Source organism: Chelonoidis abingdonii, chromosome 8, assembly GCF_003597395.2.
Source record: "Chelonoidis abingdonii isolate Lonesome George chromosome 8, CheloAbing_2.0, whole genome shotgun sequence".
Classification (NCBI taxonomy): domain Eukaryota; kingdom Metazoa; phylum Chordata; order Testudines; family Testudinidae; genus Chelonoidis; species Chelonoidis abingdonii.
The window spans coordinates 60,421,114-60,446,128 of NC_133776.1; the positions used below are offsets into that span (position 1 = coordinate 60,421,114).

General features: G+C 53.2%; 1 protein-coding gene across 1 annotated transcript in view; it reads right to left on the reverse strand.

The window, feature by feature from the left end:
* SHROOM4 (shroom family member 4) overlaps positions 1–21,623 on the reverse strand; it is a 75,606-nt gene extending 53,983 nt beyond the window's left edge. Inside the window, exon 1 of the mRNA XM_032791608.2 lies at positions 21,438–21,623. Within this exon, the coding sequence (XP_032647499.1) occupies positions 21,438–21,575 (138 nt within the window). The 5' untranslated portion in view covers positions 21,576–21,623. The remainder of the gene's footprint in view (positions 1–21,437) is intronic.
* Positions 21,624–25,015: the final 3,392 nt, after the last annotated feature.

Consider the following 25,015-nt stretch of genomic DNA (forward strand, 5'->3'; position numbering starts at 1 on the left):
TATTTTCCTATTAATTTCATTTGGTGACCCCTGTTCTTGATTATGGGAAATAAGTAAATAACTTTCCTTATCCACTTCTCAACATCACTCATGATTTATATACCTCTATCATATCCCCTTAGTCTCCTCTTTTCCAAGCTGAGAGGCCTGCCCCTTTAATCTTTCCTCGTATGGGACCCTCTCCAAACCCTAATATTTTAGTTGCCCTTCTGAACTTTTTCTAGTGCTAGATATCTTTTTTGAGATGAGAGACACATCTGTACACAGTATTCGAGATGTGGCGTACCATGGATTATATAAGGGCAATAAGATATTCTCAGTCTATTCTCTATCCCCTTTTAAGATTCCTAACATCTTGTTTGCTTTTTTGACCACCTCTGCACACTGCTGTGGACATCTTCAGAAACTATCTACGATGACGCCAAGATTTTTTCCTGATTCGTTAGTCTAAATTAGCCTCATCAATTGTATGTATAGTTGGGGTTATTTTTCTAATGTGCAACTTACATTTTCCACTTAAATTTCATTGCCTTTTGTTGCCCAATCACTTAGTTTTTGTAGATCTTTTTGACTTCTCACAATCTGCTTTGGTCTACTATTGAGTAGTTTAGTATCATCGCAGACTTTGCCACCTCACTGTTTATCCTTTCTCCAATCTTTACGAATAAGTTGAATAGGATTGGTCCTAGCGACCCTTGGGGAACCACTAGTTACCCCTCTCCATTCTGAGAATTTTCATTAATTCCTACCCTTGTTCCTGTCTTTTAGCACAGTTCTCATCATGAAAGACCTCCTTTATATCCCATGAAGCTTAATTTACGTAGAGCCTTTAGTGAGGGACCTCCTCAAAGGCTTTCTGGATATCTAAGTACACTATGTCCACTGGATCCCCTTGTCCACATTGTTGAACCCCTTCAAGAACTTAATAGATTAGTAAGCACAATTCCCTTTCAGAACCTGTTGACTATGCTCACAGTTTATGTTTTCTAAGTGTCTGACAATTTTATTCTTAACTATTGTTTCAACTAATTGCGTGTACCGACGTTAGACTTACCGGTCTGTAATTGCTAGGATCCTCTAGAACCCTTTTTAAATATGCGTACATACTACTTCCAGTCATGGTACCGAAGCGATTTAAAGACAGAGTTACAAACCTTAGTTAATAGTCCGCAACTTCAATTTGAGTTCTTTCAGAACTCTTGAGTGAATGCCATCGGTCCTGGTGACTTGTTAATGTTGAGTTTATCAATTAATCCAAAACTCCCCTAGTGACACTTCAATCTGTGACAGTTCCTCGATTGTCACCTACAAAGCCAGTTCAGGTTGGGATCCCCTAACATCCTCAGCTGTGAAGAACTGAAGCAAAGAATCCATTTAGTTTCTCCACAATGACTTTATCGTCTTTAAGCACTCTTTGTATTTCGATTGACAAGGGGCCACCGGTTGTTAGCAGGCTTCCTGCTTCATGTACTTAAAAAAACATTTGTTATTACCTTTGGAGTTTGGCTAGCCGTCTCAAACTCCCTCTTGGCTTTCTTATTACACTCTTGCACTTAGCTGGCAGTGTTAGCTCCTTTTATTGCCTCACTAGATTTGATTCCACTTTTAAAGGAAGTCTTTACTCTCACGTTCTTTTTTCATGGTTGTTAAGCCCAGTGGCTCTTTTTCAGTTCTTTACTGTGTTTCTTAATTTAGGTATACATTGAAGTTGGGCCTCTATTATGGTGTCTTTCAAAAAGCGTCCATGCAACTACAGTGCTAAAGTGACATCCCTGCACTTTAACTTTTGTTTACATAACCTCTCAGTTTTGTATAGTTCCCCTTTTGAATTAAATGCCACTGTGTGGTTGTTGAGGTGTCTTTCCCACCACTGGATGTTAATGTTATTTATTATGGTCCTATTCCAAGTCTCCTGCTATAGTTATATCTTGACCAGCTCCTGCGCTCACTCCGGATTAAATCTAGAGTTGCCTCTCCCTTGTGGGTTCCGTACCAGCTGCTCCATGAGCGTCATTTAAAAGTATCGAGAATTTCATCTCTGCATTTCGTCCTGAAGTGACAATGTTCCAGTCAATAGGGGGATAATTGAATCCTCTACTATTATTGGTTCTTAATTGGTAGCCTCTAATTTCCGCTTTCAACCATCACTATTGACTGTCCTGGTCGGTGGTTTATATAGATCCCTAATGTATATTTTTATTAGGCTGACATTCTATCCATAGCAATTCTATGGAACATGTGGATTCGCTTAAGATTTTTACTTCTTGAATCTACATTTCTTTACATATAGTGCACTCTCCCTGCACGACCTGTTCTTGTCTTCGATTTTGTACCCCTGATGATGTGTCCCATTGATTGCTCTCAGTCTACCAGGTTTCTGTGATGCTGGAAAGGAGGAAACAGACTTCAGATGGAGGCTCGCCAACTGATTAAAGAGGCTTTTAAACTAGGAATTTGGGGGAGATGGTTGGAGATGTCCAGGTAATTCCACCCGGAATTTAACCTTGAGAGTGAAGAAAACAAGTAAAAGAGGATCAGCAGTGGACACAGAATTGATAGGAGGATGGTAGTGTAGCATACCAGTCTAATAGGTGATGCTGGTGAGAATGTCTTTGCCTAACCGGGTAAAGAATGCAGTAGCAAACAGCAAAAAATAAGATGTCTGTACACTAATGCAGGAGCCTAAGTAACAAAATGGAGGAACAGAGCTACTGGTGCAGGAAGTGAAGCCGGATATTATAGCAGGATACAGAAACCTGTGAATTGTAGTCATTGACTGGAGTACAGGTTTGAAGTATTGCTGTTTAGGAAGACAGAAATAAGCAAAGGTGGGTGAGTAGCTTGTATATCATGATGAGGTAAAAACTGTAAAGAAATAAGAAGTGATGGAATGGATGGCAGAGTCTGTCTGGGCAACATCACACTGGAAAGAGAACTACTAGAGCCTCCCCTGAGACAGTGCTTGGGGTGTGCTACAGATGCTGGGATCTGATTGGATATGGATAGAGACCTCTTTAATGTTTTATGATAAACACTAATGAATTGTGTGATCTTGGAGACTGTAACTTCCAGATATAGACTGGAGGACAGTGCTAGTAACGATAATCGGGGCTCAGATTTCTGATGTGATAGCAGATGGATTTCTTCACCAGTAGTCGAGAACACACAGGGGATGCCATTTTAGATTTGGTTTTGGTGAGTAGTGGCTCCTAGAAGAAATGGTTGTAGGGACACTGGTTCGAGTGATCATGAGCTCAATTCAGTCAACTAGATGGAAGGATAAACAAAAGTAGTCTGGACTAGGGTTTTTGATTTCAAAAGGGCTAACTTTAAGATTAAGAAATTAGTTAGGGAAGTGGATGGACTGAGAAACTTGTGGCATCTAAAGGCGGGAATTACTTTAAGTCGCAGCTGCGAGAACTCAGAAGCCTGCACCAAGAAAGGGAAAAAACCATAGGCAGGAGTTGTAGACGAGCTGGATGAGCAAGCATCTCAGAGAGTAATAGAAAAAGCAGAAAGCCTACAAGAGTGGAAGATGGGAGGTTAGCAAGGAAGCTACCTTATTGAGGTCCAGACGTTGTAGGATAATAGAGACAGGCAAAACGTAAGTTGGACTTGCCAAAGGGAATAAACCATAGTAAGTTCTATGCATATAAATAGAAGAACACAAAAGAAGAAGTGGACGCTAAGAGGATGGGAATGGAGGTTAAGGATAACTAGGCATGCCAATATCTAAACAATACTTTGCCTCAGCCTCGTCTTTAATGAGCTATGAGGACTTAGGATATGAAAGGAATGAGAATGGGAATGAGATATGGAGGTAAGATTACCACATCTGAGGTAGAAGACAACCGAACAGCTTAATGACAAATCGGAGGGCCGCAGATATCTTCACCCAAGATATTAAGGAACTGGACATGAAATTGCAAGCCCATTAGCAAGAATTTTTAATGAATCAGTAAAACTCAGGGGTTGTAACTTTCTGTAAACTGAAAATTACTACATAGTTCTATTTTTAGAAAGGAAAAAGGTGATCAGGTAACTATAGCCTGTTTTTGACATCTGTAGTATGTAAGGTCTTGGAAAAAATTTTGAAGGAGAAAGTAGTTAAGACATTGAGTCATGGTATTGGAAATACACATGGTTTACAAAAGGTAGATGTGCCAACCAACCTGATCTCTCTCTTGAGAAAGTAACGATTATTTTAGACAAGGAAATGCAGTGATCAATTTACCTCAATTCGTAAGGCATTTGACATGGTTCCACAGGGGAATTATTAGTTAAATTGGAAAAGATGGGATCAATATGAAAATTGAAAGTGGATAAAGAGGGTCCCAACTATGGGAAGGTTTCCCTCTGCTCCCATTGACTGCTCTGCTTCCCTGGGCCTTTCTTCCTCCTCAACAGCACAGGGGCTGTCTGACTGGAGGTGGGACAATTCTACAGTGTCCCGGAAAGCCTCAACATACCTCTCTGCCTCTCTTAGCTCCTCCAGTTCCGCCACCCTGGCCTCCAAAGTCCGTATGTGGTCTCTGAGGGCCAGGAGCTCCTTGCGCCAACTGCAGACATACGTCACCTGGCCACAAGGCAGGTAATCATACATGCTACACTCAGTGCAATAAACTGGATAGCCCCTACTCTGCTGCTGGGCTTCTGCCTGCATTGTCTCCTAGTTAATGAAAGGGGTTTTGGTATATGGTTTGGAGTATAGGTTTTAAGGGGACTACAGGGGAACAGGTAGGACCGACAAGGGACCCCCGCTCCCTTCCCACTCTCCTGCCAGACTCCCTTGCAAAACTCCGTTAGCAGCCCCTGGTCGCAAAGCTCCCTGGTCGCTTGTGCGTGGCTTTATAAAGCCCTGGCCTGAGTGAATGCCTGCCCACTGATTAAGGCTCAGCCAATTACCAGAGGCTTCGAGCTTTCAAACCTTCCTTTGAAGCTCACAGCCTCCAACTGCCAGCCACAGCACATGGTCCTTCAAATAACCAACCAACCAACCAAACAGACTGGAAAACACAAGCTCAGCACACAGCACACAGCAAGTAACCCCCAAACACAAACACACACACACTACAGTTGCTGTATTTTCTCCTCCTTCACCTGGAGAACTCCCTTGCAAAACTCCCTGTTAGCAGCCCCTGTTCGCACAGTGCTACCAGACCTCAGTGCTACCAGGCCCATCCCCAACAGAGCCTGGGGGGCAGCAGGTCCCCTGGGCACAGTAGGGTGCAGGGCCAACACGTAAGGGCCCATGGCGACTGGAGACAGTCCCCCGGGGATGGAGCACAGGCATGTACGGCAGCACCAGCACTCGCAGATCTTACGTGGGCTTGTAAATGGTGCTTCACACAGGGCAGCCAAGGGGGCTCAGAGAGCAGCTGCCAGAGCTACCCAGTTTCTCAGGGCCCCAGCTGCTGGCAAGTGCCCTCCCTAGGGTGACCAGATGGCAAGTGTGAAAAATCGGGATGGGGATAGGGGGTAATAGGAGCCTATATAAGAAAAAGACCCAAAAATCGGGACTGTCCCTATAAAATCGGGACATCTGGTCACCTTAGCCCCCCCCCACCCCCACCACCACATACTGCGACTGCAGGGGGGCAGAGTCAAGGGGCGCCTGGGACCTGCAGTTGGCTGGTCACCTAGTACCACTCCAAGGGCAGCTCCCAATGCCCCTGGCTCGTCCCTGCGCACTTGAGTGAAGACGGAGCAGCTAAGGGGGGCTGCTTTGCGGTTTGTTTGCTGCATGCAGGGAGCCAGCCATCTCCGCCATGGTGCCGCTCACATGCCGACCTTGTCTCTCTGGATGCTGGTGGGGGTCAGGCACTGGCCAGGGGTCACTGGACCCCCTTGAAACAGGCAGGACTGAGGCAGCCCATCCCCCACACCTGCTGTGCTCACAGGTGTTGGAGCCCCACCAACATTCGTTTGACTCCAGAGATCAGCTCCACTCAGTTCTCCCATTGCTGGGGGAACTGGACCTCCTGCTGTGGCCCAGCCCTGCAGACGAGCCTCACTCTAGGCACCACGAGCTGGTGTTCCCGAAGTTAGACCATCCCAGCCCATCCACCACCCCCAGCTAGGCTACCTGTGCTGCCCCCAGGTGGTCATGTTGGTGCTGGCTCATACACCTCCTCCAGCCTGGCAGCCAGCACCCATCACGCCTCTGCCTGGTGTCCCAGCTGCACCGCATGGTCCATGTCCCACTCCGAACTGAGCCATGCCAGGACTGGGGCCCTGCAACCTATGCCACAGCCCTGCGCATGCCCCACGGCAGCTCAGTCATCATCTCACATCCCCCTCCGTTGTGCAGGGCTCGCTCTCGGCAAACACAGCTCAGGCCACCTGGCACAGGTCAGTAGAAGCTCCCCTGCACTCCCCCCACCCCCATCTGCCATATGCCACTGGCAAACACACAACTGGGCCACACCTCTCCTGCTAGAGCAGAACTGACGTGGCCATCCAACAGGCTCTGGGGATGGAATGGCTCAGCCAGGGGGCACACTGGATCCCCAACAGGCCCCAGATCTCTGCGGTTATAGCTCCCAGGCCAGAATCCCCTACCCCAAGGCCTCGGGACAAAGGGAGGTGGCTGGGAGAGTGACTGGCCCAGGCCTGGCTCTGGCCAAGCACAGCCAGTGGCAGTCGTAGTGGGACACAGTGAACAAGGCAAGTCTAAATGTTGTCCTGACGTCATCACCAGGGTCTTCTCCGGTGACCTGGGAACTGTGTAATTCAATTACAGCCAGGCCTAGCAACCTTCCCAGCTGGGAACTGGGAGGACGAAGTGGCTTTGTCTTAATTAGGGTGGGTTTGAGAGCTGATCTCCTGCAGCTCTACATGCTCCTCCCCGCCCCCCCCGCCAGCCAACCGCAGACTCTCAGACACGGCTGGATTTGGGCAGCGGGGAACGTCAGCAAAAAGGGCTCACTTTCCAGGGGAGTGAGGAGTCCCAGTCGCTTCACAGCCAGCTTGGCGAGGGGCAGAAATGCAGCAGGGAGTGCTCTTCACTTTGCGGCACAAGGGCGCTGAGCCAGACGCACTGCTTTCCTGGACAGCACAGCAGGGAGTCCCTGAGCGCACACAGACTTTTAAGAAACAGCCACAGGCGCTTTGCACCCCCAAAGCTCTGTTGTCTTGACCAGACTCCAACTTGGGTAGGTTGAGTCCCCCTGGATCATTCACTTCCTGTCAAACTGCTGTGCAGCATTGCTGTGGGCTATTAAACAGCTACCGCCTTCCAGCCCAGAGGTGGTTGCATTTCAGTGATGGACAAAGTGAGTCTCTGCACTGGGCAGAGAATTACAGTGGCCAGAGATCCTTCAGTACGGAGGACCCTCTCTGGCTTGAGGGGCTGTGCAGGCAGGTCACTGCTATCTGCGCATGCCACATCCCCTTTGCCAAGAGCCCAGGTACAGTCCCTGCATTCACAGGCCCTGACAGGTCGTTTCAGAAATCCCCATCTAAGGATTTCTTCTGACCAGCCCAGCGCTGGGCTAAGCGTGCATATCAAGTCAGTCCCGAGTCCTCACTCCCTGCTCCATGCCCACTCAGCTCAGAGCTGCTCCTTCTGGTCCAGACAGCCAGTGCCACAAACTCCCTGCCCCCAGCTGCTGGGCATGCCCTGCCCCCAGCTTCTCCCTGACCTGAGCAGAGGGCGCAGGGGGCTATAAGCCAGAAGCCAAGTAAGGGGAGTGGAGCAGGATCCTCCAAACGGGCCCAATCTGGCCCTGGATCCCAGTGGCCAGAGACTCCCACAGCCCCTGGCATTTCACCAGCTCCCCAGGTGGCTCTGGCTGGCTTGTTCCCCAAACTCACTGGTCACCCTGCCCACGGCACTGCTGCCTGCTCATTTCAGCACAGCGGATCCCAGTTTACTTGCAATTCTGGGAAAGAGCAACTTCCCAGGATCTCCGGCGCTAGGCCGGCCTCCGCCCCACTTCCAGGCCCCGACAGTCCTCAGCCATGCCTGGGGGGTGCTCCCGCCCTCCACATCCACAAGCTTGCTCAGAGTCTGCCATGTCCTCTGAGTGAGTGAGGATCTCAGCCTTATCCGCTAACCCAGACGAGCAGAACACAGCTCCTCACGGACCCCACTTCACCCACAGGATAGTGTGCCTGAACTGATCAGCATTCTTTGTGGGGCCGCTGTCTCCAGTCAGCCACACCAAAAGCACAGCTAGGGCTGTCTAGCAAGACCTCTGCACTTTGAACCCTCGGGTGCTGGCTGCAGAGCCTGACAGGGGCTACAGGAGCTCACGCTCTCCCAGAAGACATGATCCCGTAGTAGAGGGAGAGCTTCAGCGCACAGATCTCCAGAGGTTGGGAGCCAAGTCACCCGACAATACCCAGCACAGAACCCACACACTGCCCAGGGTGCACCCCAGCCAGCGCCCCTCCCGGCCCCTGACAATTAGCCATGCCATCAGCAGCCCAGCTTGTTTGTGTTGGACCCCCTGAGCAAGTCCCTAGGGAAAGCGAGACCCAACTCCAGAGCCAGTCCCACCCCGGGACCCTGAACAGAGAGCAAGCTAGTGGCCTGCAGCGCTGTACAGTGGGGCTGGCTTCATTCGAGAGAGCCCCTCTCCTGCAAAGCACAGCCCCAAATGCCGTACACAATCCAGGAGAGTTGGGAGGGGAGACACGCAGCTGAGATCTCTGTGGGACTAGAGTCAGTCAATTCTGTCCCTCCTCAGTGCTTCCTGTCACTCATTCAGATTAGCCCCCAGAGCCCTTCCCCCACCAGGCAGCTGGGTATCATCCCCCCACACTGTACAGATGGGGAAACTGAGGCCCCAATTGGGAATGCAATTTGCCTGAGCTTCCACAGCCAGTCAGAAACAGGAACAGAACCCAGCTCTTCCGGACCCACCAGTTCTAGCACGGAGCCACATGCCCTCTGCTGAAGCAGAGACGCAAGGCGGTAGGAGCCGCAGAGCTCCCAGCGGTAGAACTGCCAGGTGGGCAGTGGGGGGGCTGCGATGCGGGTTTCTACAAAGGTAAAGGCTGAATCCTAAATACATGGGGAGATGGCAGGACATAACAATGGACAACTGGGTCACACCAATGGTCCATCCATCCCAATGTCCTGTTTTCCAACAGTGGCCACTGCCAGGTGCTTCAGAGGGAGTGAACAGAACAGGGCAATTTATCAAATGATCCATTCCCTGTTGCCCACTCCCAGCATCTGGCAGTCAGAGGCTTAGGGACATCCAGAGCATGGGGTTGCATCCCTCACCATATTAGCCAATAGCCATTGATGGATCTATTCTCCAGGAACTTCTCTAAGTCTTTTTTGAACCCAGTTATAGTTTTCGCCTTCACAACATCTTCTGGCAAGGAGTCCCACACATTAACTGTGCATTGTGTGAAGAAGTAATTCCCTATGTTTCTTTTAAACCTGCTGCCTATTAATTTCATTGAGTGACGCCTAGTTTTTGTGTTATGAGAGGGGGTAAATAACACTTCCTTATTCACTTTCCCCACACCAGCCATGTTTTATAGACCTCTGTCATGTCCCCCGTTAGTCATCTCTTTTCCAAGCCAAACAATCCCAGTCTTTCTAATCTCTCCTCATACAGAAACTGTTCCATGTCCCTGATCATTTTAATTGCCCCTTTCCTGAATCTTTTCCAATTTCAATACATCTTTTTTGAGATGAGGGGGACCAGATCTGCACACGGTATTCAAGACGTGGGCGTATCATGGATTGATATAGAGGCAATATAATATTTTCTGTCTCATTATCTATCCCTTTCCTAATGATTCCCAACCTTCTGTTCACTTTTTCAACTGTCATTGCCTGTTGAATGGATGTTTTCAGAGAACTATCCACAATGACGCCAAGATCTCTCTCAAGTGGTAATAGCTAATACAGCCCCATAATTTTGTATGTTTTAGTTGGGGATTATGTTTTCCACTGTGCATTACTTTGCATTTATCAACACTGAATTTCATCTGCCATTTTGCAGCCCAGTCATCCTGTTTTGTGAGACCCCTTTGTAGCTCTTCAGTCTGCTTTGGACTTAACTAACTTGAGTAATTTTGTATTGTCTGTAAACTTTGTCACCTAACTACTTACCCATTTTTCCAGGTAATTTATGAATATGTTGAATAGGACTGGTCCCAGTATAGAGCCAGGGGACACACCACTATTTACCTCTCTCCATTCTGAAAATTGAATTTATTCCTACCCTTTATTTCTTATCTTTTAATCAGTTACTGATCCACAAGGGAACCTTCCCTCTTATCCCACGACAGCTTACTTTGTGTAAGAGCCTTTTATGAGGGACCTTGTCAAAAGCTTCCTGGAAGTTCAAATACACTATATCCACTGGATCTCCCTTGTCCACATGTGTATTGACCCCCTCAAAGAATTCTAGCAGATTGGTGAGGTATAATTTCCCTTTACAAACACCAGGCTGACTCTTCCCCAACAAACTGTGTTCATCTCTGCGTCTGATCATTCTGCTTCTTTGCTATCGTTTCAGCCAGTTTGCCTAGTACTGCAGTTTGGCTCACCAGCGTGCCCAGCTTTCCAGGCGGCGAGGGGTCTAAGGCCACGTCTATATGACGCGCCGCTTCGGCGCGTTAAAATCGAATGCTCGGGGTTCGATATATCGCGTCTCGTCTAGACGGGGATATATCGAACCCAGAGCTCGCTTACATCGATTCCGGAACTCCACCAAAACAAACAGAGTTCCGGATTCGACATGGCAAACCGCGCACATCGATTCCGCGCGGTGAAGACGGGTGAGTAAATAGATTTTAGATATTCGATTTCAGCTACGCTATTCTCGTAGCTGAAATTGCGTATCTAAAATCGATTTTCGCGCGTCGTGTAGACGGGGCCTAAGGCAGCCAGCCCCTTCCAGGGGGCTAAACCACACTCACATTTCTCTGCACAGCTGAGGAAGCATCAAGTTATTAGGTGGAGGCATCCAGCATACAAAGCCTATGTTCTCCCCTCCAGCCACGCTGCTTTACCGGCCCTGCCGCTGCCCCCGAAGCCAGCTGTGCCCAGCAGCAGGGGGACAGAGCCCACTCAGGAGCAGCAAGAGCATTTGGCAGCTCCCCTGCTGGGAACATAGCCAGTCCTAGTGCCAGGATGGGGCCCGGCAGGCAGAACGAAGGCCTCTGCTCTCATACATGTGGGGTGGGAGGAGGGGGAGTGCTAGCTTTACGACTCCCCAAGGTTGCTGCTCCAAAGGCCCCCACCCAAGGGCTACAACAATAAAGGAGCAGGTGTCACATGTGGCCAACCAGAGCTCTAGGAACAGAGGGCCACAGACAGGGGGCGGGAGCCAACAGACATTCCCCTAAGTAGGGCTGCTAGCCCCTTGGGAGACAATGACCTAAAATCCCTTGGTTATCTACCAGGCAGTACTTTCCCCTCTCCTGGCTGCTGTGCCTGGCTGGCTGCTGCCCTCCACCCCAGAGGTGGCTGCATTTCAGCAGTGCTGCACTCCTACCTGGACTGGGGCTGTGTAGATTTCATGATCAAAGGGAGGCACAGTCAGGTATAGTAGACACAGGACCGTCCCTGTGTTACATCTGTTCTGATAAGCAACATCACCCAGCGACTAGTTGCAAGGGGAGGGCAATGGCCACCGTTTGGGTAGGACCTACTTTATTTCCCAGTCTGCCTGCAGAGTGTTGATGTGTGCGCACATATGGGGAGATCCCCACTTCCTGCCAGGTCCACCGTGCTCATGGAGGGCAGGTAGTCAATGGGAAGGGGCAGGTGGGAAGAAAGGAGCCCCAGTGCCTGCCCAACATTTTCCTAACTAGGGCAGCAGAGAGGTTGGCACCTGCTAGGAGAGCCAGGACAGGCCTTATTGGAATCCTGGGAGGTGGGCGGGCAGAGAATCCTGGACTGTGCCCACTGCTCCTCAAAGCTGTCTAGGGAGCCAGTAGATGCTGCCCAGAGGAACTCTGCCTGGATGCGTGAGACCAGGGAGGAGCGGAAATAGGCAGGCAACTGGCCCTGCACTCGCCTCCAAGGGCACAGACCCATCAGAGAGAAATACCAAGATTCCAACAGCTGGAGCTGAAGGTTATTTGTGCACAGATGGGCAGGGAGGGCAGCTGGAACCTAACGGGACTGAGTCATTGGCTGTTCCGGCAGGCTGGAGAGCCCAGCCCCAGACAGGGTCACCCCTTTGTCTGGCAAGTTTCATGAGGGCTGTGTGCACTGGGTAAGGGTCGGGGGCTGGCACTCCTGCTGCAGGGGCCAATTCCGGCACAAATGGGTTTGTTCTGCCTATGCCACTAATGCCCTCAGTACTGAAGGGAAGAGGCTTCCCAATGCAGGCCTGCTCCCCCAGCCGCCCCAGGCCAGGGAGAGACGTCCCCCACCCCTCAGCCTCCATCCCAGGCCTGCCCTCACAGCTGCAGAGAAATCCTTCTGAACACAGCACAAGCATGACCACAGCAGGGACACCTGCCAATACCCCGAAACAACTCACAGACGTGTGATACTGAAGTCTAATAATGCCACTTTAAAGAGCACAGCCTGCTCCCCCAGCAGTCAATAGCAAAGTCCCATTGACTTCCCTGGCAGCAGGACCTGGCCCTGCATTTCAGCATCGACATTAACTGTTTCACTGCTGACCATAGTGGTGGGAGCAGGTGGCTAACATGCTCATCCTGCGATTCCCAGGGGCCCAAACCCTCCAGCCAAGCCCCCCATGCAGTGTGGGGGTCACGCTTCAAACACTCAGCAGCACCAAGCCCCGAGCGCCCAGCTCCCCAGCCTGCAAGGGCAGTTCAGTGCCACTGTGCAAGCTGAAGGCAAGAATCACTCTCTGCCCCCTCCCTTCCCAGGGTCCCTCCCACAGAGCCTGCCATTTCTCTGGGCTGCTCACAACCATCAGCCCCAACTCAGCTGCCAGCTCGGCTGGGCAGAGACAGGGGGCCTTAGAGAAAAACCTCTGCCCAGAGACCTGCTCACTGACAGGGTGCCCTCCCCGACAGCATGCAGACAGACACACATCCCACCCCTCTGCAACATGTTCCTAGTGCACAACCCCCCTCCCCCCAACATGCACCCGGAACTCCTCCCCCCTCAGCAGCGCTGCACAACTGCATGAAGAGCGTCCCAGACATGCTGTTGCTGGGGCAGTCTGAGGACACAGCACACACCCAAGCCCCTCTACTGGAATTCAACCCTCTCCCCCTTGAGCCGCAGGATCTTTCATACCGACCCCTAGGATCAGCTTCACAGCTCACCCAAAGCATGGTTCAGCACAGCGCCCCCTACCAGTGCCCTTGGACGGGGCGCCCCTCTCTGCACCACTATGGGCTCCCCGACAGGTCTCCTGGCCAAACACCAGCCAGCTCCAGCCCTCAGAGCCCGAGTGAAGCAAGAGCTCCCAGCCCCATCCTTACCCACCACAACCAGGCGCCAGAGAGCCAGGGCATCGCTAGGAAGTCAGGGGAGCAGGCATTGCCAATGGCCCCTCACCCTAACGCTGGGCCTCCCCACAGAGCTGCCAATGATTTTGAGTGGAAAGGGCTGAGTATGCCAGACACCCCCAAGGCTGGCCCTGCCCCCTCCCACACACATCACATCTGCTGCCCTCAGTGCGTGTCCCTCTGCTGGATGCAGACAGAGCAGTACTCTGGAATTCCTGGGGCATGGGTGCGCTCCCCACCTCCGTCCCCACAGTGGGGACACTCCAGCCCAGGGAGAGCAGCCCCGGCTTCAGCTCAGGGATGACTCACAGCTCTGAGCACTAACTCCAGGAGACCTTGCCGCAGCCCCCCTGAGCAGATCCAGTCTCCCCCCACTCCTCAGCACAGCTGTGCCCCACGCCTGTTCCTGCTGGTTTCACACACATCTGGAGAACAGCAGAGAATAGCATTACTGGAAATGAAGACCCCTAGCCAGAGCTGCCAGGCACGTCTGGCTATGCTGGACGGGGCTACCCATCATCCCTCGCACAAGCTGACAGCCCCCAGGCTCCCCCACCCCGCTCCTTTCGTCACTGTCAGCAGGTGCAATCGCTCCCAAAAAGCACAGATCTGGCCTTCAGTTTGGCCTCCCCATCTCCCACACCCCCAGGACTCCAGCACCAGGGGAAGTGGCACAGGCAGACATGGCATGAGACCAGCATCACTGCAGCCACTCAGTGCTCCCCAGCACAGACCCCTGTGTGCCAGCATCCCCAGGACCAACCCTCCACCAACAGGGGTGCAAAGAGCCACAGCTGGGCAGAAGTGGGACAGCGCTGGGCATGCAGCACAGGAGACAGTGGAGACAGCTAGGATCTATGCCCAGCTCCAGCCCCAGCACAGGGAGTGAGAGCCAAATCTGCCCAGGCAGCTGCCAGGAGGCAGAAGTTCCAGCAAAGCCTGAGCTGCTCTGGAGGGCCCCACACCAGCAGAGAGCCACAAAGGAACCAGATCTTTTCAGCCCGTAGTGTGGCACTTCCTCGCAGACACGACGAAGGCCAGCAGCTCTACACCAGGGCTGAACGCTGGGCAAGGGACAGGCCTGGGAGAGGGCTAAGCCCCCAGCATCACAGAGGACCAACACCAGCCTAGCAGAGCTGCCCAAGGCTCCTACAGACAGGACAGCTGCACTGATGGAGCAGAGCACCTGAGGTTACACTAGCCTTCGGCTGTTCTCAGGGAACTCATTTAATAATAGAGGTCCCATGCCAGGCAAGCAGGGCCTAGAAGACAGACAGTCCTGACACTGGGATGGAAGGTGCTGACCTCGAGCCCGGGGTTTGCACCATCCAGCACGACCCCTTTTAGAACAAAGAGACCATCTCTGGTCAGATAACAGCCCATCTCAGGGCTGGGCCACAAGGGATCTGAGTTCAGTCCCTGGCTCAGCCACACACAGACTTCCTGAGAGGTCACTTCGCCACTCTGTGCCTCAGTTTCCCACCTGGAACAAAGGGCTCATGCACAGCAGTGTTGGGGGGACTCACTAGTGGCTGCCAGGTGCTCAGATACTGTAGTGACAGGCCATAGACAGGTACCCCTGCTGCTGGACAAATGCAGCCTGACCCCACCACATCCCGCTGCTTCCCATTCCCCCAACCCACCTAGGGCTGTTGCTGAAGTACCTATGGCCACATGCCCCTTCTCTGCACCAGAGGGTCCCATAGCCCCCTGCACCAGGGTGCATTAGGAATGCTGGGGAGTTCCTCCTCCAGAGCAGTGTGAAGAGATATCACCTCTGTCCAGTATTCATAAAGCGCAGGAGCCAGGCCAGTGCCACCCCACAGCTCCGCACAGCCTGATGGGGGCGGCGGCGGGGTGCCTGGAGGGAATTCTGCACTGAATACACAGTGCTGTTACAAGCGCCCTTTGTTCACTAGCACTAAGCCACGCGCAGCAAGAACCACCAGGCTCTAGGTAGGGCAGAGGTTTCCTGCACTGACCTTCCATCTCCTGCTCAAGTGCTGTTCCCAAATTACAAATAATAATGAGATTTGTCCACAGCACAAAGATAAACAGTTTGAAATGAACGGCAGCCTGTGCACAGGAAACGCCTGGGAGGCTGAATGTCAGGATTGAGGGGCACCAGCAGAGCTGGGGGGGAAGCCCAAGGCTGGGATAACAGGGGCTGCAGGTTGGGTCTGAGGGACACCAGCTGTGTGGAGTCACAGGGCCAGGACACAGCCTAGACAGACAGTGAGAGATGTAGGCATGCTGGAGCCAAGAGACCCCTGGAACTGGACTCAAGGGCCCTGCTTCTAACTGGGGTGAGCTGGGAAGGAGGCAATCACCAACTGAGATGATCAGCACAAGCAGTTGACATGCCCAGGGTTCTTCTCCAGCAACTATCCTAGAGGGAGCAACATCTGTGCAGGACGTGCTGCCAGCACATCAGCGCAGAGCCCTACCCACGCCCACAGGGCCAAGATCCTGGGCCAACTGCCAGCCCATCACAGCTGCCAGTTCATCCTGCAGCACAGCTCAGGGGAGACATGGAGGATGCATCCTGCTCTGGCAGTCAGAAGACCCCAGGGACAACACACCCCACCTGAGCCCAGAGCAGCCCCTCTGAATGAGGCAACAGCTTCCCAGGGGAGGAGATGGGTCCCACTCGCCAGAGTGCGTCCAGGCTAAGCCTGTGGCAGGGCGGATACTGAATTCAGACCTGAGCTGCCTGCATGCCGAGATCATACACACACCTCGGCCTGCAAACTTCCTTCCTCCCTCCCTGGAGGCCTCTGGCTCTCATTACCAGCAAGACGGAGGGAAAGTGTAACTGGAGCCGGAGGCAGCTGGGAGAGGCTTCTCTGGCAGCCAATGCTGATCGCTCACCCAGCCAGCGTAGGGGGATATCACACTGGCTCTGGTTAACCTCGCAAAGCTAGGGAGCCCACAGCTGGGTTACAGACCACAGCCACGCTGCCAGGGGAGAGGGCCACAGAGCTGGTGGGGGAGGGGGGACCAGCAATCTCTGTCATATCAGGAGCAGGGGTGGAGGGGTGCAGCAGCAGCATACTGGCACAGGAGCCCTGGATCACCCCCATGCGAACATGAGCAGCCTCCTCCCACTACAGCACTACATCTGCAGGGGCTCTGAGGAGCTGCCCTGGCCCTCACTACTGCCAGTCACTCCTATGTTCCCACTGCCCCCTGCCTTGGGAGCTCAGAGAGAGGGCAATGCCCTGCTGCTCAGCACAGCCATGGGGAGAGCAGGGGCTGGGCTCCTGCAAACATTTCAGACCCCATAGGTCCCAGGGGGAGAAGAACAGCCTGGCTTTGGAAGGACCCTAAGAAACCCAGAGTCCTACACCAAGCCCATGACTCCCCACGACCTGCAGGCACCCATGTGATTTTCTCCCAGTCCTGCCCACAGGACCCCTTCAAGTTCTGGGAGCCTCACAGGACAACGAGCCCCTTAGGAACCCAAGCCCCATGCTGCCTGTACCTGCCAGGGAACTGGCTAGCAACCCTTGGGTCTGCAATACAGACATGCGAGAACTATAGGGCAAGCCACTTCCTCACCAGTGAGGCTCTGAAGAAAGGGCCTATGACCCTGCACTCCATGGACTGGGGCTCAGAGCTCAGATGTTCTCAGTGATCAAACACTGGAAGCGCAGGTCTGGGGAACTGGCCCACAGGATGAAAACCCAGCAGAACCCTGAGCCCGCAGAGCTCACTCTGGGCCCCACACTACGTTAATTTTACAGTCCAATTCCAGTCAGAGCTGAACGCACTCAATCCAGTTGTTAGCTGTGGGGGACCCCACCTGAGAAAGTCCCCTTTGCAAGGCCGCTGGCAAAGACAGCTGCTGTCACACCCAGGACAGCAAACATGGCCAGCGAGATGCAAGGGCCAAGGCTGCTGGAGAACAGGCACCAGCTGCCTGTAGCCCGGGGCCCATCCATGCCTGCAGGAATGCTGTGCCACCCAGAAGAGTTTAACATGGCCTGCAGGTAATGCACTGTTAACATAGCCAGCAGCTGGCGTGGACGGGCTGCAACATGGTCAGCAGGGATGTTTCTTGCCCCACTTCAGCTCCTAGAGGCAGCACCAGGGGACATTTCCCCATCTGAGGGGATGCTTCCCTAAGTGCACGATGGAAGCTCTTGCCCTTCCCCGGAGCTGCGAGGCAGGCAGACAACATGGCTGGCTGGACATTATCCTGTCTCATTAGGACGGCTCCAACAAGGACGAGGGTAAGAGCAGTGAGGACACGGCTCAGCGCAGCCCACTGTGAACCAGAATGGTTTGATATTCAGAACCACTATGGCCTCCTCCCCAATTCCAGCCCTGCTCATGGGTCCCAGGCATTTCAGTGTGCACCAAAATCCTGCCAGACTGCCCCCTAGCACCACCACCTTGGGCAGCCGAGAGCAGGGGCAAGCTCCTTCTCTACCCCACACACAGGCCAGGAGGACCACACTGTTAGCCTCAATCTGGGGCAAGAGGAAGGGGTAACCCCTGGGGAGAGGCCAGACCACAGCCTAACAGATCTCACGGGTAACAATGTTTTCCTGAGACCCAGCGAAACTGTTCCCTTTTTTCAGCTGTGCGCCATTTCCCCGTCACACCCTCTAGCCCAGACCTGTCACCTAATCTCCTTGGGGATTTCACTTTTCAGATGCTTGTCCATGTTCAGCTTCCTGTCGCTGCCAACCCAGCTTAGGAGGCACTTAGGGAGCTCGACATTCACACTCGGGCACTTTCCACCCCAACTTCCAGATCAACCCTGGTAGCTTCCTTTGTCCCATTGTTCTCAACTCCCCCTCCTGCATGCCCACATCTTCCTCAGATCCAGCAGCCCAGAGACCCCTGACACATGCATTCTAGACAGCACAGCCACCAGGTGGACTTATTCACCCTGCTCTCTTTCACACCCCGGGGCACTGCACTTAAACTGCCTGACCTGCACTATAGCCTTATGCATTTTTCAATAGTAATAAAGAAAGCTCAAGTGTCAGCCAGCTGGAACGGTTATTGGTAGGTTTGGCTATTTCCACTGCAAGGGGTAAAGCTAGCCCAGCCCTGAATGCGGAATTAACACAGTCATGTGCCCACTGCTCCAGGAGCAGCATTCAGGGTTTATTTAACCTCCCTTTCAGCACCCTTTACGTAAGTTTCCACTTTGATCAGAGGCAGCTTCTCATTACAATCTGCATGGAACTAATGTTGAGGAACCATGGGACCAGATTCCTAAACCTAAACTTTCCTTTAAAAAAAAAAATAAATAAAGCTGCAGGCCTGATAGCCAAAGTCCCATTCCACATATAAGCTGAGCTGAGCAGAACCAGATGCAGTGCTATCTTCCTGAGTCTGCCAACAGCCCCATTGCTTCTGCAGCACCTCATGGCTTTGCCAAATTTGCAGTGATGTTAACAAGATGTTGGTCAGTTTCACTGCTGCTGTTCACAGCCACCTGGGATGATCAATGTTACCCTGAGGCAGCTGCTTGGGTAAGGCGTAATGGAGTTCATCCATTTGAAGGCCTGAAGGGACCACTGTGATCATCAAGTCTGTGTGTAATACAAGCCAGAGAATTCCTTGTCATAATCCCTAGAGTAAATCTCTTAGGAACACACCTAGTCCTGATTTAAAACTTGTCAGGGATGGAGAATCCACCACAACACTTGGTACATTAACCAGTGGAACAATCACTCATCGTTACAAAATTACACCTTATTTCCCGTCTGGATTTCTCTAGGCTCAACTTACAGACCGTAACAACTTACAATCATATTAGACTAGGGGTAGGCAACCTATGGAACACATGCCGAAGGCAGCACGCGAGCTGATTTTCAGTGGCACTCACACTGGCCACCGGTCCAGGGGGCTCTGCATTTTAATTTTATTTTAAATGAAGCTTCTTAAACTTTTTAAAAACCTTCTTTACTTTATATACAACAGTAGTTACATATTATAGACTTATAGAAAGAGACCTCCTAAAAACGTTAAAATGCATTACCGGCACGTGAAACCTTAAATGAGAGAATAAATGAAGACTCGGCACAGCACTTCTGAAAGGTTGCTGATCTCTGTGTTAGACTTTCCTCTGCGAGACTGAAAAGCCCCTTATTAAATAGTCGTGCCCCATGTAAGTACCTGTAGACTGTGATCAGCTCCCCCCCATAACCTTCTTTGTTAAGCTACCTTGATCAAGCTCCTTGCATCTCTCACTACAAGGCAGGTTTTCTAATCCTTTTTAAATCTCTGACCCCTCTCTAATTTAACTGGAATTGCGGGCTCCAGAAGTGGCCACAGTTCCAGCAGGGGGTGCACCACTGCCAAATACAGGGGTGCAATAACCTCTCTGCTCCTAATTGAGATTCCCGTTTATGCATCCAAGGATCACAATAGGCCTTTTAGCCACAGCATCACACTGGGAACTCACATTCAGCTGATTATCCACCCCACCCCCACATCTTTTTCAGAATCAAAAGTTAGGCACATGGAGAGGAGGACCCACAATAATGGAGAGTAGGGTGAGGGGGTGAGTAACAGAGACCTCTGTTCCCTCCAAGCAGCTAAGATCCAGAGGAGGAAAAGTCCCTTCTCCACTTCAGCAGCTAAAGAAGCTCAGCTTCAAACACTGACTAGCCAGAGGGACTCATCAACGGACAAAGCCCCCAAGCAACAAGCAGAGATGGAGTTCCTCATTCCTAGGCATCGGTGGCAGGGAGCAGTCCCATCCATCCCACCGTGGCCTTCTGCATCCACTCCTGTGCTCTTCACCCTTGCCTCTGGTAAACTGTCCAAGCCCCAGGGAGCTAGACAGCAGACTGCATGTGAGACAGCCATTGGCAACCATCTCCATGCCTCGCAATGGCTCGCACAGGATGGAGAGGAGGGATTAGTCTCTCTTAGCTCTTCCTCCTCCCGTGCCAGACACACACTGTTCCCAGCGCAGCGGAGGGCAGCTTGTTTTAAAATCTATCGCTCACCCACATTCTGGCCTTGACAGGAGCTGAGACCTGGCTCTTCACAGGCAGCCACCCCAGCTCCTGCTCCCTTCTTCCCCCAGAGGCTCCGAAAGGAGAAAACACTTTGGGTTTTGAATTTTTTTGCCCTGTTAACAGGGAGTGAAGAGCAGCTCGGTGCCACTCAACCCCAGGAAACCTTCCCCCAACCCCAGTGTCCCTAGCCCTCCGGCCAGCCCAGCCCAGCCCAGCCCACTCGGCTCTGCGCAGCCCCTGGCACAGCTCTCCTATGCGGGCGAGCTGAGAGTGGAGGGGCGGCCTGAGGCCAGTCTGCAGGGAGCCCTAGCTCGGGGCTGCAGCAGCCAGCCTAGGGGGATGGGAAGCCGCGCACCGCTTCTGAAGGGTGACGAGTCTCTTCCCCGCTCCCCCAGAGCGCAGACCCAGCGTGGAGAGCGCAGAGGGTCCGCCTGGCCCACCCCAGCGCCGGGGGCTCCTGCCAGCCGTACAGCGCCTCCCTGGGCGCTCGGAGTGGGCTGCTCCCCGCGCCGCCAACGCTGCATCAAGTGCGGAGCAGCCACTAGCCTCCCCCCGCCTCCACCCCAGCTACCTGCAGACCCGCCTCCAGCGCCGCGCAGCGCGGCCCGGGGCCGCTTCCCTCCTTCCCCGGCCTGTCCGATCATCCCGGGGGCCACTCCCGTCCCGAGCCTCCTCCCGGCGCCCAGCTCTGCAGGGCGACCCCGCGTGTTCATATCCCCAGCCCCGGCCAAGCTCCCTGCGCCCTCCCGCCTGGAGCCCGGCCCCGCTACAACCCGCGCTCCCGGTCCGGCCAGGGCGCCCCCGGCGAACAAAGCGGGGCAGGGACCGCGGCTCCCGGCGCAACCAGCTCCCAGCCCGTCACTGCGGGAGCCCCCGCCCCGGGTTCGCTGCAGAGCCGCTTTTCCGCCTCTCAGACAAAAGTTTCCAGCAAGTGTGGCCCGCCGCCGGCTCCGGCTCCCTGCAGCGGGACGAGGCCGCCCAGGCGCCTCTTGGGCTCAGAGCGCCTCCTGCCGGCCACGCCCGGCTGCCTCTTACCTTGGAGACGATGAGGGGCTCCCCGTGCTCCAGCCCCCCCTTGAGGGTGAAGCCCCAGGGCGCGCCCCCCTGCAGCTGCACGTGCACGTACTGGAAGGAGACCAACCGGCTCTCGGTGCGCTCCTCCGGCGGCTCCATGGCCGCTAGCGCCACATCCCTCGGCCAGCTCAGGCTCCAGCGGCAGGAGGAGGAAATGACACGGAGCAGCCAGCAGCGTGACGGAGACGGGGGCCGAGCGGGGGCTGGGGCAGCCCGGGGGCCGGCCAATGAGGCGCGGACGGGGTGGGGCGCGGGGCTGGCCCCGGCCTCACTGTTACACGCTTTCCGCTTGCGGGCGTGGACGGGGTGTATTTACATAGGGAGCTTTAGCACACGTGTGTTGTGTGTGAGTGCGTGGCCATGTGTGCATGTGGCTATATGTACCTGGGCACGTGGGTACCTCATTCACACTGATCTGTGTGGGTACGGCTGTCTAGGGATGTATACTGCAGGATGTATGCGTGTCTGCGCATCCTCACGTGTGTTTGTATGTAGGTACGTGTGTGTGTGTAAAAATCAGCCTTGCACAGCTCATGAAACATGCCTAATCCCCCTGTCCTGTCTTTCTCAGGAGAACTGGCCATAACCAGAAAGCCACTGATATTTTACTCACTCCTCAGAACAATTCCTGGCCCTCTCCAGTGCCCCATGGGCTGCACCTAGCCTCACAAGGAGAGAGCCTGCATCTTAGGGACACTTGGCACACACCTATAATGCTGCCTCCAGGTGAGTAGAAGTTTGACAGGTGACTGTGGGCACCCCCATGGTGATATATGTGTGTAGATATATAGAAATGCCTGCAGCTATGTGCTTGGAAAACCAATCTCTGCTTCGTATACAGTCCAGTCGCCACCTCTGGGAAGCAGGCTCAGTCATTGTTCAGTGAATAGGGCAGGCAGGGGCAGAGGGGACTCAAGAGACTTGGGACTGGCTAATCCTGGCTCTGCCACTGACTTGCTGTGTGTCCTTGGGTAAGTCATATCACCTCTCTGTGCCCTGTTTTCCCTCCCCCCTTCTCATTAGATTGCAAATACTGCAAGGCAGCGCCTGTGTCTGGCCAAGAGTGACATCCTGGCCCCAGGGAGAGCTTTGATGGGGCCAAGATTCCTCCCCACATGTCTGCAGTGCCTTACACAATGGAGCCCTCACCCTGATTGAGGTCTAGTCTAAGTGCTACTGGAATGCAAATAATGACTCAGTCCCAGCTGCCAGGCTGGCCGCCCGCATGGTTTTGCAATGGCATGTTCACTGTCTTGCTCAGAACGTCCTGCATGCGCATGTCCCAGCTGGCCATGAGCACGGAGTGAAACAGAACCAGCTGAAAGAGGCAACACCTCATCTGCAGGCTACCTTTCTGCTGTGGTATTCTAAACATGGCCCTTACCTTGTAATGCTGGGTATTTTTGCTTCTTGGTCAATTTTTAATCCTTGAGTTTCAAAAACAAATCCTGACTGGAGAAGGAAATAAACCTGCCTAGATCCCCTAGACAGGCCATGCTGCACCAAACCTCCTTCATGCTCCTCTGATCCTGGGCCAGCCAGCATAAATTAGCTACTTACATACCCAGCCCCCATTCGCATAGTACCTGCCCTCCCTACCACCAAGGATTCATTGTCTCACATCCCTGTGAAGTGAAGCCGGGCCATTGTCTCTATTGTACAGCTAGGCAATTAGCCCACGGGGACACCGGCTGCCTGTGACAGCAGGGAGCTGATCCCAGGTCACTCAACTCACAGACAAGGGCTCTAACCACTGGACCATCCTTCCTCTCTAACATTAGTGCTGCCTCAGGGGCTAATGACCCTATGTTGTTGCCATAGTTACCAGGACCTGTTGCCCGGCCTTTCTGCAATTTCTTTTCAATTAAGTTTATCATTTTTGTGAGCTAGAATCAGATGTGCCCCTGAACAGGCCACTCTGAAAATCACTGGGTTGCCCCCCTGCAGTTTAACTCTCTGCTGCTGGCTGCACAATGCTTCACTTCAGCCCTGCCTGGAGTCGCTCTCAGGACACACCAAGCAATTGCCTCATCCTGGGGCTGTCAGGGCAGCTGGAGCAGCCTGAAAACTTTCCATCCTTCCTCCTGAGGTGGAGTGAATCCACTTTGCCCTGGGCAACAGGCTCCAAAGGAACCAGAGGGGTGAGCCACACACTAGCAAAGCTGCCATGGGCACCGGGCCTGAGCATCTCCAGCTGGGCTCTCTGGGGATGTGCTGGGCCCTTCCCTGGGGTGGGGTGCAGGAGAACCCCTCAAGCCAGCAATCATCTCACTCTCCCCAGAGTGCCTGCTGAGCACGGGATCCTAGCACGTGGCTCTGCTTTGGCTTCAGGCCTGAGTGACTGGCATGCAGGAAAGCTCCCACAGTGGCCGTACCCTTTCTCAAAGGCAGAGGGAGATGCGGGGAGTAGGGAAAGTGCTGGGGGAGATCACGCTGCACAGTAATGTTTTCAAGGTGGCACATTCAGGGGTACCTCTGCTCCTCACTTCAGTTCAATACCCAGGAGGATCCGGGCAAAAGGGAGACATCACCAGCTCGAGCACACTCCACACCCACCCCAGAAGTATTTACTTCCAGTCCCTCTGACATGGTTGATCCACCTGCCTGCATCCTTCGTGGTCACATTAGCAGGGGGTTGGCCAACTGAAAGCATCTGACAGGTCCCTGCCCTTACCTCACTGAGACCCACATGCCAGCAGGGGAAGAGCAGCGCTGTGGGGCCACTCATGGGCTGAAAGCCACGGGGATAGGATGGAGCAGGTCCCAGCACATGCCCTAGGTGAATTGGGATCAAGCCACACCCTCCAGCTGACAGATCACACCTCTGGGGCATAGAGTGCCAACTCACCATGCTGTGCACTAGCACAGGAACATAACCAATGATGTATTGGATGCACTGAAGGTCCATTTCCGTCTCTTGGCTCTGACGGTGGCAAATGCTAGGCCCTTAGCAGAAGCCAGAAAAGCCTGTGATAAATCTTCGGGGTCAAAATTCCTTCCTGAGCCCATCAGAGGATCAGGGCATACCCAGAAGCATGAAGATTGAGAACCTTTGTAACAGTTGTCCTAGCAAGGTGCTGCTGTCATTCACAGGAATATAGGAATTGCCAGGCTGGATCAGACCCGAGGGTCATCTGGCCCAGTATCCACAGCGGCTGGTACCAGATGCTTCAGAGGAAGGTATGAGCCCCCTACAGTAGCATATGTGGGATAATCTGCCCTCCATATTAGAGATGAGAGCCCTCTGGTAGCAGATCTGCCCCTGACAGTAGGTCTCATCCTAGTCTCACACAGACTGGCTTAAGCCTGAAGCATGAGTATTAATACCAGATCAACGTCTACGGCCAAATTCTCTGCTGGTGTAATATAATTGAGGTCAATGGAATTTCACCAGCAAAGGATTTGGACCCTAATCAATCACTGTCTATCTCAGGGGTTGCTCTAGTGCCCATAGCATCTGAAAACTGCTCAGATAAATCATGTCTGTCTGGCAAGGTCTCAAGTGGAATGTGGTACTATCCAGCAGCAGCAGGTTCCAC